The 17155-nt window shown below is 42.4% G+C and overlaps 1 protein-coding gene across 3 annotated transcripts in view; it reads right to left on the reverse strand.

Moving 5' to 3' along the window:
• The window catches only part of AASDHPPT (aminoadipate-semialdehyde dehydrogenase-phosphopantetheinyl transferase), a 259279-nt gene that overhangs the window by 158106 nt on the left and 84018 nt on the right, over window positions 1-17155 (reverse strand). For all 3 annotated transcript variants that reach the window (XM_086935251.1, XM_086935249.1, XM_086935250.1), the window contains exon 3: window positions 3216-3337. In XM_086935251.1, the coding sequence (XP_086791377.1) occupies window positions 3216-3337 (122 nt within the window). The remainder of the gene's footprint in view (window positions 1-3215; window positions 3338-17155) is intronic.

Here is a 17155-nt window from a genome sequence, read left to right on the forward strand (position 1 = left end):
CAAAGTCGTTTTTCACTGTAGCAAGCCAACCTCTCCAAAAGACTAACACTGGGTTACCTTACTACGCTTAATAAGTGAACACTTCAGTTTGGGAGAAAATCAAGAAATACTTCTTCCACTCATTTGAATTGTAATTTCAAATTCTCTTTAATGGCAAGATCAGATATCAAGGTACTATTCTGAAAATGCCACTTTTATAAAGATCACACTAAGGTGTTGGGCCCTTTAAAACAGCTGGAGTAGACCACCTTAATGTATATGTGAACAATTACACAAGCTAAAATTATTGAGTCTGCACTTTAGATCAGGGTCACGTAAATGAATTGCCATGACCTGTGTATTTATTTTCAATAATTTTTGGGATATTATGCAAATATTTCATGTGGACTTTAACATATCTTTCAGACTACATTCAAATATCAGGCACATTATTACATTTTGAAAACACGATTAACCCCTTCGGTGCTCATGACGAGCTCAGCTCGTCATGCAGTACAGTGCTCCTGTGCTCATGACGAGCTGAGCTCGTCATGACCACACCCATTTTTATTATGGCCCAGCACAGGAGAGGAATAAGACCAGCAGCGATGGTGTTAAACACAACACATACAAACTTATAATACAATAAAATATTAAGTACAAAACTCAAAAATGATCTCACTTGAAACCAGTCTCATAGTAAACATTATGCAAAGGTTGCAATTATTAATATTGTTTGAACAATAAACCTCTTGCTTAAAATGTCCCTGGAGTGTTATAAAGAAATATTGGAGTAGGCCTTCCAAATTTGTAATGGTTGCATGCTATAGGGATTTAGTTCAAATATAAAGGTCTTTAAAGTCGTCCAGGCTGTCTTCTCCTTGCTGGCATGCAGTGTTGTATGTATACCTTTCAAAATCAACGTCTCGTTGGGGGGACAAATTTCTGTGTGAGACATTTTATCACTCCCTTGTAGTCCGCTGTTTGATCACTGGGGAATGTTAGGAGCAGATCTTCTATTTCATTCCCTGCAAGATTCAGAAACAGGTACAGTTGTTTGCTATCCGGGACGTTGTGACGCACATGTAGCGCTCAAATTGTCTGATCCATCTCTCCCACCTGATGCCTGCTTGCGGTTCCGATAGGCTAAACAGTAACGGCCTACAGAATACTGCTTGCATGCTCTGCTTCTCATTGTCGCTCATTTTCCTTCTTTGGCACTCTCCTGACTTTTTCCTTATTCTTTCTTTAATTCTTTGTTTGTCCCTTTGTTTCCTCTGTATTGTGCTGTATTTTTACTATTTTCTCTTCATTTTATGTATGTTTCACTCTATTTCTGTTTTCCTATCTCATTCAATGGCTGCCTGACTTTAAAATGGCCGCTGCGCTGTCCTTTGCTCTTATTGGCTTAGTTGCCTGACTTCAAAATCGCCGCCTTAGTCTCGGAGAATTCTGTCCCTCGAGCTTTTGCCTGAACTCTTAAGATGGCCGTCGCTTGTTTCTTGCTCCTGATTGGCACGATCTGCTTGTCTCGCGATCGTTCATTTGAAACTCTGCACGTCTTCATTCTTTAATTCTTTGCAGGCACACCCGTCGGCTCTTCGTCTCACTGGCGGAAGCCTTATTTTTTTCGTGCAGCCTCAGCCAGCCTCAGCACTCTTACCACTTTCTTCGGCAGTCGGAGTGGGCTCCCGCGTCGCTGCTTCTTTGTCTGCTTGACTCAAACCAGGATGGGCTCCTGGCTCCGTTTCTTCTCCCCGACGTCGCAACAATCGCTGCCATGCTTCCGATGCTTCTTCTGTTGTTCAGCAGACCAGGATGGGCTCCTGGCTCTGTTGCTCTGTATTTCGGGGTAAAAGGGATCTGATCCACGCGTCAGCCTCCTCTGCTCATCTGTGGGTGTTGGTCGCCAGATGACGATCCCGCCTTCGTTCGCCAGTTGTAGTGCTTTCCGCCCCCACAGACACACGCGAGACAGGTAAGGAGCTTAGATTCTTTATTGATACAACAGTTTCTGTGCTGCCCACGCACACATCCGTCCCCTCTTCCTCGTCCCTCTGCAGTCCCCATTCCCACACCCCTGATCGGATGTGGTGTCCGGTTCCCTTCGTGTCCCCACTGTCCACTGCAGGGTCCTAGTGCCCTTCCCCAGGTCACTTCAGGGGGCTAACAGGATTGTGGTGCATGCAGATTCAGCTGTTTTTGGTCAAATGTATCAGAGGGGATCACTTGCAACATTCATCATGGGGACCACGAATCCCAACCTGCTAACGGGCCAAGGAGGTGGCCCTTGGACCTTCTAGTACCTGTAATTGATTTAAGCGCTATATAGCACATCTCTTCATCCCTCTGCGCAGAACATGCGCAGGCCGGGCCCTTCCTGCGCCCGTCAGTGCCTGGCAGAGGCTGGGCCTCACTTCTTTCATTTGTCATTCGGCATCTACTATGATTCAGATGGTTCCAAGGTCCCTTGAAAGTGTGCATCTATTATGTCACATCTTATGTCTGCAGTGGGGGTCTTAGGTAGATTGTCTACTTCATCAAAGGCAGAATGGGTGCTTTGGGCCACAAACCATACTCATCTCCTGAGTCTTCTTCCTCATAACGAAATCCACTGTCTCCTGTGGAATTGGTGTACCCTACAGGCCAGGTGATTTCGAAGTGACTTTAAACGGGTTGGTGGCACACAAGGATGCAGAAGTGCATCGAATGACTGTTTCCTAAACAAACAAAAGCGCTATGCTGGTCAGCTACTACAAATGGTTGGTGACACTACACACATTACTTAAGTCTTGCACCATAAATCTAAAAAATATCAGACACCCAAGTAAAAAAATTACCAGCACTAAAAAAGAATAGGGTTTAATTCCACATTATTCGGTGGTTTGGGCACACAAACATGAAGAGAAGGAGAGACCAGGTTACACATGACACACACATACATTCATGGAACAATCTTGGAAATCAACATATGATGAGCTTTACACAACGAAATCCTAATTTAAAGAGCTTTACACAACTGAGAGTCACAGAGTTACCTTGCTCTTGAGGGTGGAAACAAAGCAGGAAGCACATATACGAATACAGGAGCCTTACTTGTAAGGAAGCATTCATTAAGTAAAATGGCTGTGATTTACAGTATCCACACCCTAGCAACAACATATGTAATCAGCAATAAGTTAATTGGGACAGAAACAATAGTATAGAAAGATTTTGCAAAAAACATATGTTCTTACCCAGTGCCTGTAAAATGTGTCTAGCTGTGTCCAGACGTTATCCAAACATGTAATTGACTTCCATTCCGTCTCAGTAAACTGCCGTTTCATAATGCGAAAAAACTCTTCAACTGAACCACTGCCTAAAAGTTAACATGCCAACATTTGAGAAGAGTGAAAAAGAAATTAGGTCTGCACTGAAGTGAAGTATTTTATAAGCCAGAGAGAGTTAAAGTAAAGCCATATTCGGATTAAATAATCAGGACGGCCTCTCATATTTTTTCATGTTCTTTTCTCTTTGTGAAGATTCTACCATCTTTTGCTGAGTTCATGAGGATTCATGTCTTTTTTATCTCTCACTAAATATCATGTCTGTCCTTTCCTTTTCTGTCTTATCTTAATAACTCAGCTAAGTCCATAAACAAATGTACACTTTATTAAATATGACAGAAGCAGCTCTCGGGGGCTGCTGTTCCTCGGTCCGTTTCCGACACTGAATACCTCTTCTGCTCTACAAACTATAAAAATATTCAGCAGTCCACAGGCACAACAGCAATTCTCTTTCAATTACGGACTAACTCCATTCTGACTCCCGAAGTGTTCAGAAAGTATTATACACGGCTCATTCATTACTTCTACACGGCTCATTCATTACTTTTATCTTGTAGCATTAATATTGCTCCTACTCCACAATCACTAGCATTAATTGCTACTATGCACTCCTCCCCAAGTTCAAACGTTTTTTTTTAAATTGAGCATTCACCATTTTATGTTGCAATTAATCAAATACTTGTTACTGACCTTGTTGCATCAATATTGCACCTACGCCACAATTACTAACAATAATTGCCACTATGCACTCCTCACCAAGTTCAAACATTTTGTAAAAATTGCGCATTCACCATTTTATGTAGCACTTAATAAAATACTTGTTGCTGATCTAAACCCCCATTCACATATAGTTTTTTCAATCAGCAAACACAGAGTTTCTACTTTAGTGGCATACTTATTCACACATTTTACATAAAATTCAGTCATACCTAAGAAAGACAATAGTTGATCTGATCTTTAGTCTAACGAACATGTGCTTCAGTAACAGCTTGCACATGTTTCTGCTTGGGTTTAATGCTGTGCTAAGAAATTTGGTGTCCTAGGAACTGCACCTCCTTACACCTAAATTTGCATTTGGTTAGCTTTATCAATTATTTTTTACTCCAACTCTTCAAACACAGCTACCACATCAGCATCATGTTTGCTTAAACGTTTACCTTGAACGAGAATTTGGTCTTGGAAGGGGACAGCACATGTTATCCCATTAAGAGTTGCCTTCATAAGACATTTAAAGATTGAGGTAGCACTTGCCAGATCAAATGGCATTCCATGGTATTAAAACAACCTTTCTGGAGTGACAAATGCCGTAATCACAAGCCAGATCCAATGTTCCCACAAGCATAGACACTCCTTCATGTAAATTTAGGAGAGAGTGTCTATCCATCCAAATGTCTTTATTAAGACTGCGGAGATCAACGCAAAATCTAAAGTCTCCTATATTTTTGAGAGATAACACTACAGGCGAAATCTAAGATGACTCTATGGGTCTGATGACATCCTTGACACGAAGATCTTTTATCAACTCTTTAACTTTCTCTCTAAATTTTGTAGGAACATTACAAGCTTTATGTCTGACTGGTACCATCTGGTCTTTCTATATGATCTTGTGTTTGTATCCCACAACATTCCCTAGTTCCCTGTTAAACACATTTGGAGATTTTAACATTAGAATACTTAAATTTCTATCATTTCCATCACTATTTACAGCACACACTGGTGGATTAGCATTTGGATTCGCACATGCTCCCAGCTCTTGTTGATGTGACCACCCCATTTATAGGCTTACCTTTTTTAGCCACATAAATTTTACTTTTCGTTTTTTTTTGCCTACAACTTCTAAATCTGCCAAGAAATAACCACATAAATAATTGTTGTGTCCAGCGTAACGCCTTAGATGAACATCAGGTGGATGTAATACCTTCACTCTCCAGATATAATTAACCTATGATTCTTCTAGAATGCTTATCAATGCACATGAATCATCCATCATGATGGGTTTGGGACTAACGTCTAGGTTCAGAGAGCCCATAGGGCCCTCAGCTGGTTGATGCAACTGAGGGGTGAAAATTTAAAACTGATGAGGTGGTCCATTTCCCTACAGGGGATGGACTTTACGGTGGAACATCACCCTGGAACAGAACACGTCAATGCTGATAGTATGTCCAGATTCTTCCGCCTTAGTGATGAGAACTCCCAGGAGGGTGGGTAGTTCTCTCCACTTTTCAGCTGGAGGGGACATGTGTTAGACTTGGCTTCCTTGGCGTGGTTTAACTTGACATTTTTCTCTACCTCCTGCATTTTTTGACAATGTGCTGGATTTCGTTTTTGCTGGCTTAGATGCTTTGGGCACTTTGCCACTGCTGATCAGTGTCAAAGTGCAAATTCCCCCTGTGTAAATTGTGATTATGATTGCTTCCCAATGATTGATATATTTAGTTTACTGATAACTCCCTAGTAAAGAGCACTGTGTGTGCCCAGGGCTTGTATATTAAATGCTACAAGTGGGCCTGCCGCACTGATTGTGCCACCCACACAAGTAGCCTTGCAAATGTGTCTCAGACCTGCCATTGCAATGCCTGCGAGCACAGTTTTAAAACTGCCATGTCGACTTGGTGAGTGCACCCACTTGTCGGGCCCTAACCTTCGCTTTTCTTACATGTAAGACACCCCTCAGGTATACCCAAGGTACCCCCATGGTCAGTATATGTGGAAGGTAGGACATGCACTGGTGTGTTTTGCATGTCCTGATAGTGAAATACTGTGTATTTCGTTTTTCACTGTTGAAAGGCTGGCTGCCCCAGAGGCCATCATTGGAGCTGCACTGTAACGTTTTTACATGTGTAACTTCCAATTGGGAACAGCTTGACATTTTGAGTTTAGGCTCTCTGAACTCAGAATTTAATAACACATCTTTTAGTAAAGGCAGTTTTTATATTGTGTGTTTAAGTGTGCATTTTCTTGTTTACCCATCCTGTGTGCCTCTCTGTCTGTCTAATCACCATCTGGTTTAAGACTAACTCGAGCTAGGGATGTGCATTCACTCTAGACAGTCACAAGGGGGCTGAGGTGTGTCCTGCCTTTTGTGAGTGACTCATAGGCTGAATAGGCCATTCTGCATTTAGAGTGGTGGGAGGAGTTTTCACTAGCACCTGAATAGGCTGTGTCTGCTCTTCACCCTCCTGTAGTAAAGCTGGGCCAGAGAGAACAGAACTGGTTTTTACTGAGCTCAGATACTACAAAGATAAAATGGGGTGTAATTTTAGACCTAAAACCCCAGAACTTTATATCACTTCTGGAATCAAGAGGAACCTCTCCCAATGAGAAGAGCTGAACAGCTGTGAGGAGGAGGACTGCCCCTTTGCTGTGTGTTGCTTTGCAGGGCTGGCCTGCAGTTACTGGTACTGGTTCTGCCAAGGAGAGGACAAAGACTGGAACTATGCTATGAACCTGCTTATGAAGAATCTCCAAGGGCTTGTGTGTTGCCCCCTGTTCTGAAATTGCAGGGACACAAATACTTCACCAGCTTCCTTGAACTCCACTGCTGGGAGTTCTGACATGCCAGGAGGTGCCTGTTCCAGTTCAGAGCCCATGGAGGTTGTTCTTATTTCTGGGAGTTAAAAGAGCTTGAAGAAACTAAGACACTCGATGCATCGCGCTTCCAGCACCTCTTTTTCTGATGCAGCACCGCAGAGCGGGAGAAATTTCCACTCTCCACCACCTTGAGGCTGTTGCACATTCAGTCCTGTGTACTGACCTCCAAAGTCCGAGATCACCACACTGGCTCCAACGCAGACCCTGCTGTGCGGCTGAAACAATTGATGCATCATGGGACAGCGGTAAAGAATTCGACGCAGCGCCGGTTTGCTGCCGTCTCGACCTCCAGCGCATTCAGATTTCCATGCATCGGACGTGTGTGGCAAGTTTTCAGGCGCATCGCCTGCAGACCAGAACTGTCTTGGAAACGACGCATCACTTCCCCCTACAATCCGGATTCAACACATCACTCACTTCTCCTGCATGCAGCAGAACTGTCACATCACAGCCCCAAGGACTCAGGAACAGAAACATTGCTGCGTTTTCCAACGCTTCTCTTCTCTACAGCTGTTTGGCCTTGTGAATGTTCATACACCTAAAGGTACCTTGTGTAAAAGTCACTCATCCATAGTTTTCTATGGACTGAATTGCTTCAAACCTTTTAAAGGTCATATTTTGAATTGTGTATTTTGGATTTTTGTTGTTTGGTCTTGTTTGGTTTAGATAAAGATACTTTTGTTTTATTGTTTTTACTGTGTTACTGTGTGTCTGGGTGCAAATACTTTTCACATTGTCTTTGGTATAAGTCTATCTGCTCATGCCAACCTACCAAGGGGCTGAGCAGGGGTTATCAATATTCTATAACTCCCTTACCCTGGCTAGAAGCAAGGGTCTCTACTTGGACAGACTGCATAACTCTGCCAATTAGAGATCTCCATTTCTAACAGTCGATTTCTGTTCATGTTTGATGGTTCCCAAGCAGTCGGACCAGAAGAGGCTTAGTGCTAGCTCTCTATACCAAAGTACTGACAACAGTGCGACCATCGAAGCCCAACACTGCTCTTTTTTCTGTGAATACATTTATTAAGTCAGCGGGGGATTCAAATCAGGAGGTGAATCCTCTACCTCAGCAGAAATCGGCATTGCTAGTGGTTCCGCCTCTGCAGAGAGATTTTACTCTGTGGACAAAGATACACAGTCACAGTCTCAGCCATCAGAGGGTTTTAGTTCTGGTGAATCTACAGGTATTGACTCAGTTAGTAGTTCCCCGGCTAGGAAAACTTCTCAGAAAAAACGCTTGTCTAAAAGAAAACCTTCCACTGCAAGTAGCACTACCGATCCTACTAAAAAACTAGCTTGGGACTATTCTACCACTACCTTTTCGTTTGTGGAGCAGGACAGTCCGGCAACTTTGATTGGGGATCACGGCTCCGCTCAAACCTCTCAGCCTCCTGTTACGCTTGATCTTCTCTTTAACACCCTGAAATTAATGCAAACTGAGGCTAGAGGGGAGAGTAGGAGGGCGAGACAGGAATCAAGGAAGATTCAGAATAAACTTAGATCCATAAGTAAAAGGCAGGACGAGATGGTTGAGAGAGTGGTACAAGTGGAGGAAAGGACCAGTAAAGTGGAAGATGATTTGAGAGACCTGAAATCATACAAGGAAGAGCACCAAAAGGTGGCAGAGGACGTCAACTGGAAGTTGGAAGATTTTGATAACAGGCAGCGTCGTAATAACATCAGACTGCTAGGCGTGGAGGAAGGTCTTGAAGGGGAGGACCCCAGGATGTTTGTTGTGAATTTGTTAAAGGGGGCTTTCCCGGAGTTATCTAGCTGGCAGTGGGAAACAGAAATTCAAAGAGCCCATCGTTTCCCATTTTTCCTTAAGAGGGGTCAGCCTCAGGCTGGTGTACAGAGTGGGCGCCCAAGGGCTTTGCTAATTTTTGTAGGGAATTTCCTCCTTAGACAGCTGATACTGGACAAAGCAAAGCCCGAGTTAAGACGTACCTATAACAATGTCACGTTCTTTGCAAGACCGGATTTCTGCCACGCCACAGTTGAACGTAGATGGAGGCTGAGACAACTGATACCACATATCCAGGCTCTGGGCTCTGAAGCTTATTTGCTTTACCCTGCAAAATTGAAAATTGTGACCAAGGGCCAGTTTACATTTTTCTTTTCAGAGATTAAGGCGAAGGCTTACATGGTGGAAGTTATGGGATATAAGGAGAAAAAGTAATGGATTTAAGCTTGATATGTTTGAAGTACTGGCTGGCAGTGGGGAGGAGTGGCGGCTGCTGCCTCCCTGGCGTCCACATATAGGTCATTCGTGACCTATTTGCCTGTAGGGGGGTAGGGGGGAGGGGTACTCTGGGGGGGTTCAGGGAGGGGGGAGGGGTGAGGGGAGGGAGAAAATGGCACACATCGTACACAGTGAAATGCAGTTTGAGGCAGTTGCAGATTTTGTTCAAGTGGAGGATAAAGGAAGTTTTGGATTTGATTAAGAGGTGGAACTTGAAGTTGGTGCTAATCTTCGATGTTTTTTGATGACTTGTCGAATTTTGTCATTTAATGTTTGTGGTCTTAATGATCTCCAAAAGAGGCTGCGAGTCTCAGCATTCTGTAAATCAATGTCTCCTGATTTGATTTGTCTACCGGAAACTCATGTGGAGGGTGGTAAGGGTTTCTTGTTAGAACAAGCTGGATTCAAGGTCTTAGCATATACTAAACAAGCCTCCAAAACTCGTGGGGTGGCGATTCTGGGGAAAGGTGCAGATTGTACTGTATTTAGGAGCAAAGTAGATACCTGGGGTAGATGGGTGATTATAGAAATAGGTTTCAGAGGTGTTAGGTTCACTTTAGTTTCAGTGTATGGCTCAACGTGCGACGACCCTGATATATTCCAATTTCTGGATGATGAACTCCCAACCTGGGCGGAACCAATTGTTTGTTGCGGTGATTTTAATATCAGTCGACTGGCAAACATTGAGTTACAACTAAGCCATTCTTATACAGGGAGAAAGAAAAGGGTGCATAGAGCGATTACAAATATGGCCTCGCATAATGCCCTTTCAGATGTTTGGGCCAATCTGCATCCACAGTTAGATGGGGATACGTATTTTTCCGCCCCTCACAATATAACAGTAAGACTGGACTATTTTTTAATATCTAATGTTTTGATTGCTAATACGCAGATCAAGAAGTTTCCTCGTTTGGTTTCCGACCACAATCCATTACTATTGTCACTCAGTCTAATTGGGTTAGGTAGGAAAATATATAAATGGACTTTTGAGCGAGCTCTGTTACAAGATGAGGGGTATTGTAAGCATATGGAAAAATGGATCAGTGAGTTTTGGTTGAACAACGTGGGGAGCACTAGTAGTGGATATATTTGGGATGCATTCAAAGCAGGTGTCAGAGGAGAGACAATAAGCTTCTCAACTTATAGACGAAAAAAAGAAAGAGAATTGTTCGATCAACAAGTTAATTTACTTTTGAACGCTGAGTCCGAGTTAAGTAGGTTAATCTTGAGGGGGCTCCCAGTGGATCAACAATTGTTGGAGATCATGATTTTAAAGGCCGAAATAGCGGAAAGAATCACTAATAAGACAGCAGTTAGTTATTTAACAAAGAAGGAGTAGGCGTGCAAGTTTAGCGAGCGGGTTGGTCACATTCTTGCTGTTAGAGCCAGGCAGAAAGCTAATGCAGGGGACATTAAAAACATAGTTGACAACTTAGGCAATCTAATCTCTGACTCTGAGGGAATAAGAAATGAATTTTGGAAGTTTTATTCTGAATTATATGATAGGGAGACTGAGGCAGAAACTGACAATGCCAGGGATTATTTAGGAAATATCCAGCTCAAAAAACTAGACTTGGAGGAAAAAACTATACTTGATGCCACCATAACACTAGAAGAACTGGCTTTAGCTTTAACAGATCTCCCTTCCTCGAAGGCTGCAGGACCAGATTTGTTACTAATTGAATTCTATAAGACTTTTATATCAGTTCTTAGAGTGGTGCTTCTGGATACACTCATTCAAGCCCAGAGAGGTATTTCAATCCCAAAGTCATGGGGTGAGACAGAGATTATCGTTATCTTGAAAAAAGGTAAGCCCGCCACAATTCCTGGGTCATATAGACCTATTGCCTTAATGAATGCTGATGTGAAGCTTTATTCGAAAATTTTGGCTACAAGGTTATCCGCTGTCATAGAAAAGTTAGTTACCCCAGTCCAACATGGTTTTATCCCGGGGAAAGGGACTACTGAACATATCAGGACAGTGATCACCTGCTTTGATGCCATGGAGGTTTCTGGCGGCCCTGTCGCGGCTCTATTTTTAGATGCCGAGAAGGCCTTCGACAGGGTCGCTTGGGAATACCTGTGGGAGCTAATGAGAACTTTTGGGTTTGGTGATAATTTTATAAAAGCAATCCAGGTTCTTTACAGGGATCCAACGGCTAGAATTAAAATTAATCGGGAGTTATCAGCGGCGGTGCAGATTAAAAGAGGTACAAGGCAAGGTTGTCCTAGTTCCCCTCTTTTATTTGCATTATATATGGATCCGTATCTACGTAGTCTTGATCTTAATCCCAGAATCCCTCCCTTGCGTGTAAATGAGACAGTAGTTAAGGTGTTGGCATACGCAGACGATGTCGCGATAATTACCCCTGATCCTGTAATGGCAATAGGTGTAATAGAACATGAGGCCCAAAATTTTGGCAATATTTCTGGCTATGAGCTTAATAGAGCTAAAACACAGATTATTAAAAACTTAGTAGCTCAATGTAATGATCCACGAGTGATTTCCTCTGCAGTGTACCTTGGGGTTGAAATTTCTCCTGATTTAGGGACAGTAGTTGAACGTAACATCTCTCCTTTATTGACGAAAGTCAGCTCGGACTTGATGAGGATAAACAATCTTAGGCTGACGTTAGTGGGACGCACTAATATCATCAAAATGATTATACTTCCCAAATTTCTTTATTTTTTTCGTACAATCCCACTATTGTTTGAGTCAATTTGGTTTAACAAGTTGGAGTCGATTCTTAATAAATTCATTTGGTCCTATGGGAAGACAAGACGGGCATACAAGTTTATGACTTTGCCAAGGGAGAGGGGAGGCTGGGGGGTTCCTGATTTTAGGTTTTATTATTGGGCATCGGTGTTGCAATACATTCAAGGCTTAATTGGTGCAAATGAAGGGGATTCGAAAGTCAAAGCTGTTTCAACTATGATTTATTCAATTGCATTGGGAGAAGATACAGTAAATGCTTTCTTAAAATGTACAGATTCTTCATACTTCAAACGTACACGTTTCAAGACAGTTGCTGCTGCTTATAATGTATGGTCTGCTGTTGCAAAAAATTGTGGTTTAGGGAGATTTAACAGATATATCAGATTGTACAGGAATAAGTCTTTACCCCTTGAAGTTTTTTCGGATGCCATTATGGCAGACTGGGACAGAAAAGGTATTAGGAAATTAGGAGATATGCTAGATTCAGACGGAAATATTCTTCTATTTTCAGATCTGTTGGATAAATTTAATATAGCAAGATATAGTTTCTTCAAGTATCTGCAGATTAGAAGTTTTTTTTCTAAGAAAAAAGGAGGGGCAGGCGGATTTAACACAAGTAACATTATGGAGACAATAGAGCAAAGCGGGGTGTGCTCCATTCGATATTTCTATGCCCAGCTGGCTGCTACGAAGAAGGACGACATTGATAGATTTGGTAAATGGGCTGGGAAATTAGGGATATCGTGTGAGGCTTTTCAGACGTCCTTGGAGTTAGGTTGTTCAGTCTTCTATTCTGCCCCACTACAATCGCAACATTTCAAAACGCTGTACCAACTTTATCATACGCCAGATCGCATAGCACAGTGGGGTGCAACTTCAGGGACTAGCTGTTGGCGATGTAATGCTCTGGCTGCAGATAGTATCCACATTTTTGCGCTCTGTCCCAAAGTAAGGCCTTTACTAAAGGGTATTGAGGATTTTATGGCCCATACACTTGCTTTAAATGTGACTCTAACACCGACTGTAATTATGTTAGGAGTTAGGGGCTGTGATGGCGTTCATAGTGAATTTTTATTTGTAGCGATGGCGGTTCTCAGGCTGTTGATTGCTAGAGTTTGGTTGGATCCCCTTACCCCAGGTTTACAACAGTGGATTGCCTTATTATTGGGGACGTTCAACCTTGAGAAGGGTATATTTGGGAAGAAAGGTAAAAGGATAAAAAGGTGGGGAAGAAGAATTTGGGAACCGGTACATCGATGGAAGGAAAGGTCAATTGCAAACGAAGGCTGGTGTATTATTAATTTGTTTAATGGTTTTCCTGCTATCTCTCTTTTTTCTCCTTTTTACATCGAAGGCTATGTCTAGTATTAACATGTTTTTTTTATAGTAACTTTGATTTATTATATGTATTAAGTTATCTGTACTCTGTGTTATGTGTGTATGCCAGAAAAATTCTTTGTTTTACAATAAAAATATTTTAAAAAAAATAAAAAAAAAAAAGAATACATTTATTAAGTGATAACTTTCCATTGGGAGCAGGTAGAGATATGGTGTTTATACTAAAACTAATTGTAATTTAAAATAGCTCTTTAATCAAGATTTTAAGACTCAATTCTGAAATCTTTCAACCAATTCTTAACTTGACACTCTGAAAATATAGCCAGCACTAATTTAAACATTGTCTTTTTCCAGATTAAGTTATGCAATTTGGCTTTAGGGAAAGTGTGTTGTAAAGAGAATAAATACTTCTTCCACAGCAAGAGGTGGAGTAGCTTTGTAGATTACACCAGCAGTGCCTAACTGGAGGACACAGACCCCTGCGGCTATGCAACATGTACTCAGGGGTCTGCTACAGTTAAAATATATATATTATTAGCAGATTAATAAAGTATGTATACAAAATGTAAAAGGTAAAACTGTACATTTTGAACAGTTATGTAATAGTGAAGGAAGGTGAAATTAGAGGTTAAAAATTAAGTTGTATCCTTAGCTTAACTTGGGGAAGCAATACTAGTTAGACAAACATGATCTAGTAGGTACGCTCCGTGGCCTCAACTAAAGCACTCCTATGCACAGAGAAAAAGAGAGATCATCTGCAGAAGAGACCTAGAGTCTAGCATATCACTTGAACTTTTAGAATCAAAACTGTATGTTAATAAACTCCAACCTCCACATTGAAATTACGGTTTTGATTGTGTTACTTTGTTGTGTATTAGATGAAATAATTCATAATTTTGATATTTGCCTTCAGTAGCGGCCGTTTAGTGGCCGGGGAGACGGACAACCACACAAAAAAGTAACAAAATGTGTTAAAGAACTTACCTGCCGTTCGGCGCTCCTCTTTGGCTGTGTGCACGGAGGGCACAGGCTTCCAGAACCCCCTGCGCCCAATGCCGACGCTGCTCTCGTGCTAAGGGCAGCTTCAGGATTGGCCAAATGTATAGGCATTTTATATAGCGCACTACTTACCCGTAGGGTCCCAAGGCGCTTCGACCGCTGCGAAACCCTTCCTGGCTTCCCTGAGAGATGGTCCCTTAATGGGTATCTCCAGGGTGAGACCAGGCATCCCCAGCGGTCTGGTGGGGCCGTTAGTGAAGATGAGGCAAGCTAATGCCCAGAGTTGCCGAGTGTGATCGCTGATCAGAGTGGGCACCGAGGCGAGAGAATTATCGAGTCCGCTGACCCTGGTCCAGAAACCTGCCGCGCCGGGAATCGAACCCTGGTCCCGGCCGTCCTCTGCTCTCGGGTCTGCCGCCTCTAACCAGTGAGCCACACTACTTCACTAGAGCACTGACTTTGCGCTCTCAGGTAGACTGGGGGTCCTGTGCCAGTTGTCTCCAACCCGGCAACTCAGCTAGGTTGGAGACAGCTGTGTGCATGACATGACGGTTTGGCCGTCCTGAGAAGGCTGTTCAAACCATCATGCACACTGACAACAGTGCACCTACCCGACTCCCCCTCTGCCTCTCACCCCATGGCCCGCCCCCTAGACACAACGCTACGGAGAAAAATAAAAAGATAATAAACACGGGTTTATTAACATTTTATTTTTCATTATTTTGGCTGCTGGCAGGGGGGTGATCCTCCTCCGTCATAGCGAAGGAGCAGCCACTGTTTGTGTATTTTGAATACTGCTTTGCGGCTCAAATTGAGGAAATTACAACGGTCGGTTCCCCCAGCTTCCAGTACTGTGGGCACGTGCAGGAGTACAATCTCTGCCATCTGATGTATTTAAAAGCAAAGAACATATTTTGTAAGCGCAAATGTGAATGCACGAGTAGGTGAACAACCAGACTGAACTGTCCTTTGTACAGTCAATCACCCACATTCCTTAATTGTTTACAGTAATATTTATGGCAAGTAAATTAACCAAAACAGCAATAATCAAAAGACCCACATTTTTGAGGGAAAAACAGAAACAAAAAAGAAAAGTAATAAATCATTTATTTTTAGTAGTTAAAATTCGAATCAATATTGGTAAGCAGTGACATTACAGACGTGCCTGTCTAAACTCAAAAATATTAGAGAAATTAACTTTTGTGTATGGTATTTTCCTGTAATAGTACTTACTGACATTATTTGACTTTTTAGTCAGCATGAGACAACTGTACTATTGACCTTCAAAAAAGCTCTGAATAAATGGTTTGGAAGAAGAACCGCTTGACGAAATTAAATGTAAACACAGAGCAACAGCGCCCCACTGTGGACAAATTCTATTCAATGCAACGTTCCACTCTACAAACGTTAATGGAAAGCAACTTTTTAGCGCCAATGATGGAAAAGTACAGCTTCATATTTTAGAATACAATCTAGAGAGAAAAGATCTAAAACCGTGGAAAACCTTTTGGTAGGTACGCTAACCATTACAGAAATGAAATAGAATACGTTGTAGCAATTGTTCGAAAGTTAAAGGTGTGGAAGACGCGTACAATTTGATTTTGCGAATTTACTGGTAAATTAAAGCAAATCACACGAAATTTCACATGATGCAAATGTGAAATTTAGAGATCTATTTTTAAGTGCAATGCGTGAGCATGTCCATTTTGACATGAGGGCGCATTTACTGCTAATACTATACACAAGTACTGCGAACGATAGCTGCTTACGTTCTGGTCGTTTGCCTTGTCGCAGCGCTATAGTTTTGTCACAAATGACACATTTAATTACGCGACGTGGCGTTATGACATAATTTCTGAAATGTCATTTAGTAAGTTTAATGCGACAGTAAATGCGACCCAACCGGTGACATAATGCACCTGACCTTATACTGAGTGACCACATTCAGATAACACAATATCGCTCTTAACCTACACTTGGCGAATAAGATCTCTGGATGTGGTCTCTATGACAACACTCACTTTATATGGGAGATGCCTAATTTGTTTTAATCCGAAAATGACATTTTACCTCTTCGAACACATTTAAAGTCCTGTGATAAAAGTACCACTGAATAAAATGTTTTGCAATTGTTTAAGTTAACTACGCAAATAAAAAAAATGTATAAAAAGTACACTAAGCTTTGCTAAATAATACAGTAGACTGTATTGCTGGGATACTTATCTTTGTGCAAGTCTGAAACATTGCACAAACACCAATATTAGTGCGAGGTCACACTTTTTTCAAAGTAACATTGCCTCCATCTTGCTGCACTAATCTCTCGCCTGTAAAACTGCCTGTCTGCGGGCAGTCAGGACAGAGCGCTCTGTTTAGTGGCAGAGCCTCGAAAATGCATCCACCATTGATTGGTAGCACCAAGCAGTAAGGCGGATAAGAAGATAGGCTGGTAGCTGGGCGTTTGCATGATCGCCCCAGGAAGTGTGTCATCCACCCACGGAAGATGAGATGAAAGTTATACCTAAAATCAGTCCACCGGCACCACTGGAATAAAGGATCACATTTAAAAGCACAGCGGCATGCATTAGACTTACTGTGCAGAGAATGGTTACCCCAAAGACCTGTCACAACGCTCCTTCGGGATTCTCATTGTCTACGTGAAACCAATGTCTATCATCAATGTGTCAAGGGACAAAAGCTCGGCGGCAGATCGTTGGGATTTCTGGGTACCAGCCCATGGTCCAGGACTTGGAAAGGCGCCTTTTGGGGATCAGGGACTCACAGTAGCAGAGGCCATCACAGCTCAGGCAGGTCCAGTTGCAGGTCTGGTCAGTTCAGCTGGGCAGATGCAGGACAGGTCTCTGGAACTTGTTATTTCCTTGTAACTCACACAGGAGGCCAGTCAGCTAGCCATTGGAGTCCCTCAGGTGGTCCTGGGTCCAAAGAGCAGGTCCAGGCTTTCTT

The sequence above is a fragment of the Lissotriton vulgaris genome, chromosome 8 (genome assembly GCF_964263255.1).
Source record: "Lissotriton vulgaris chromosome 8, aLisVul1.2, whole genome shotgun sequence".
NCBI lineage: Eukaryota > Metazoa > Chordata > Amphibia > Caudata > Salamandridae > Lissotriton > Lissotriton vulgaris.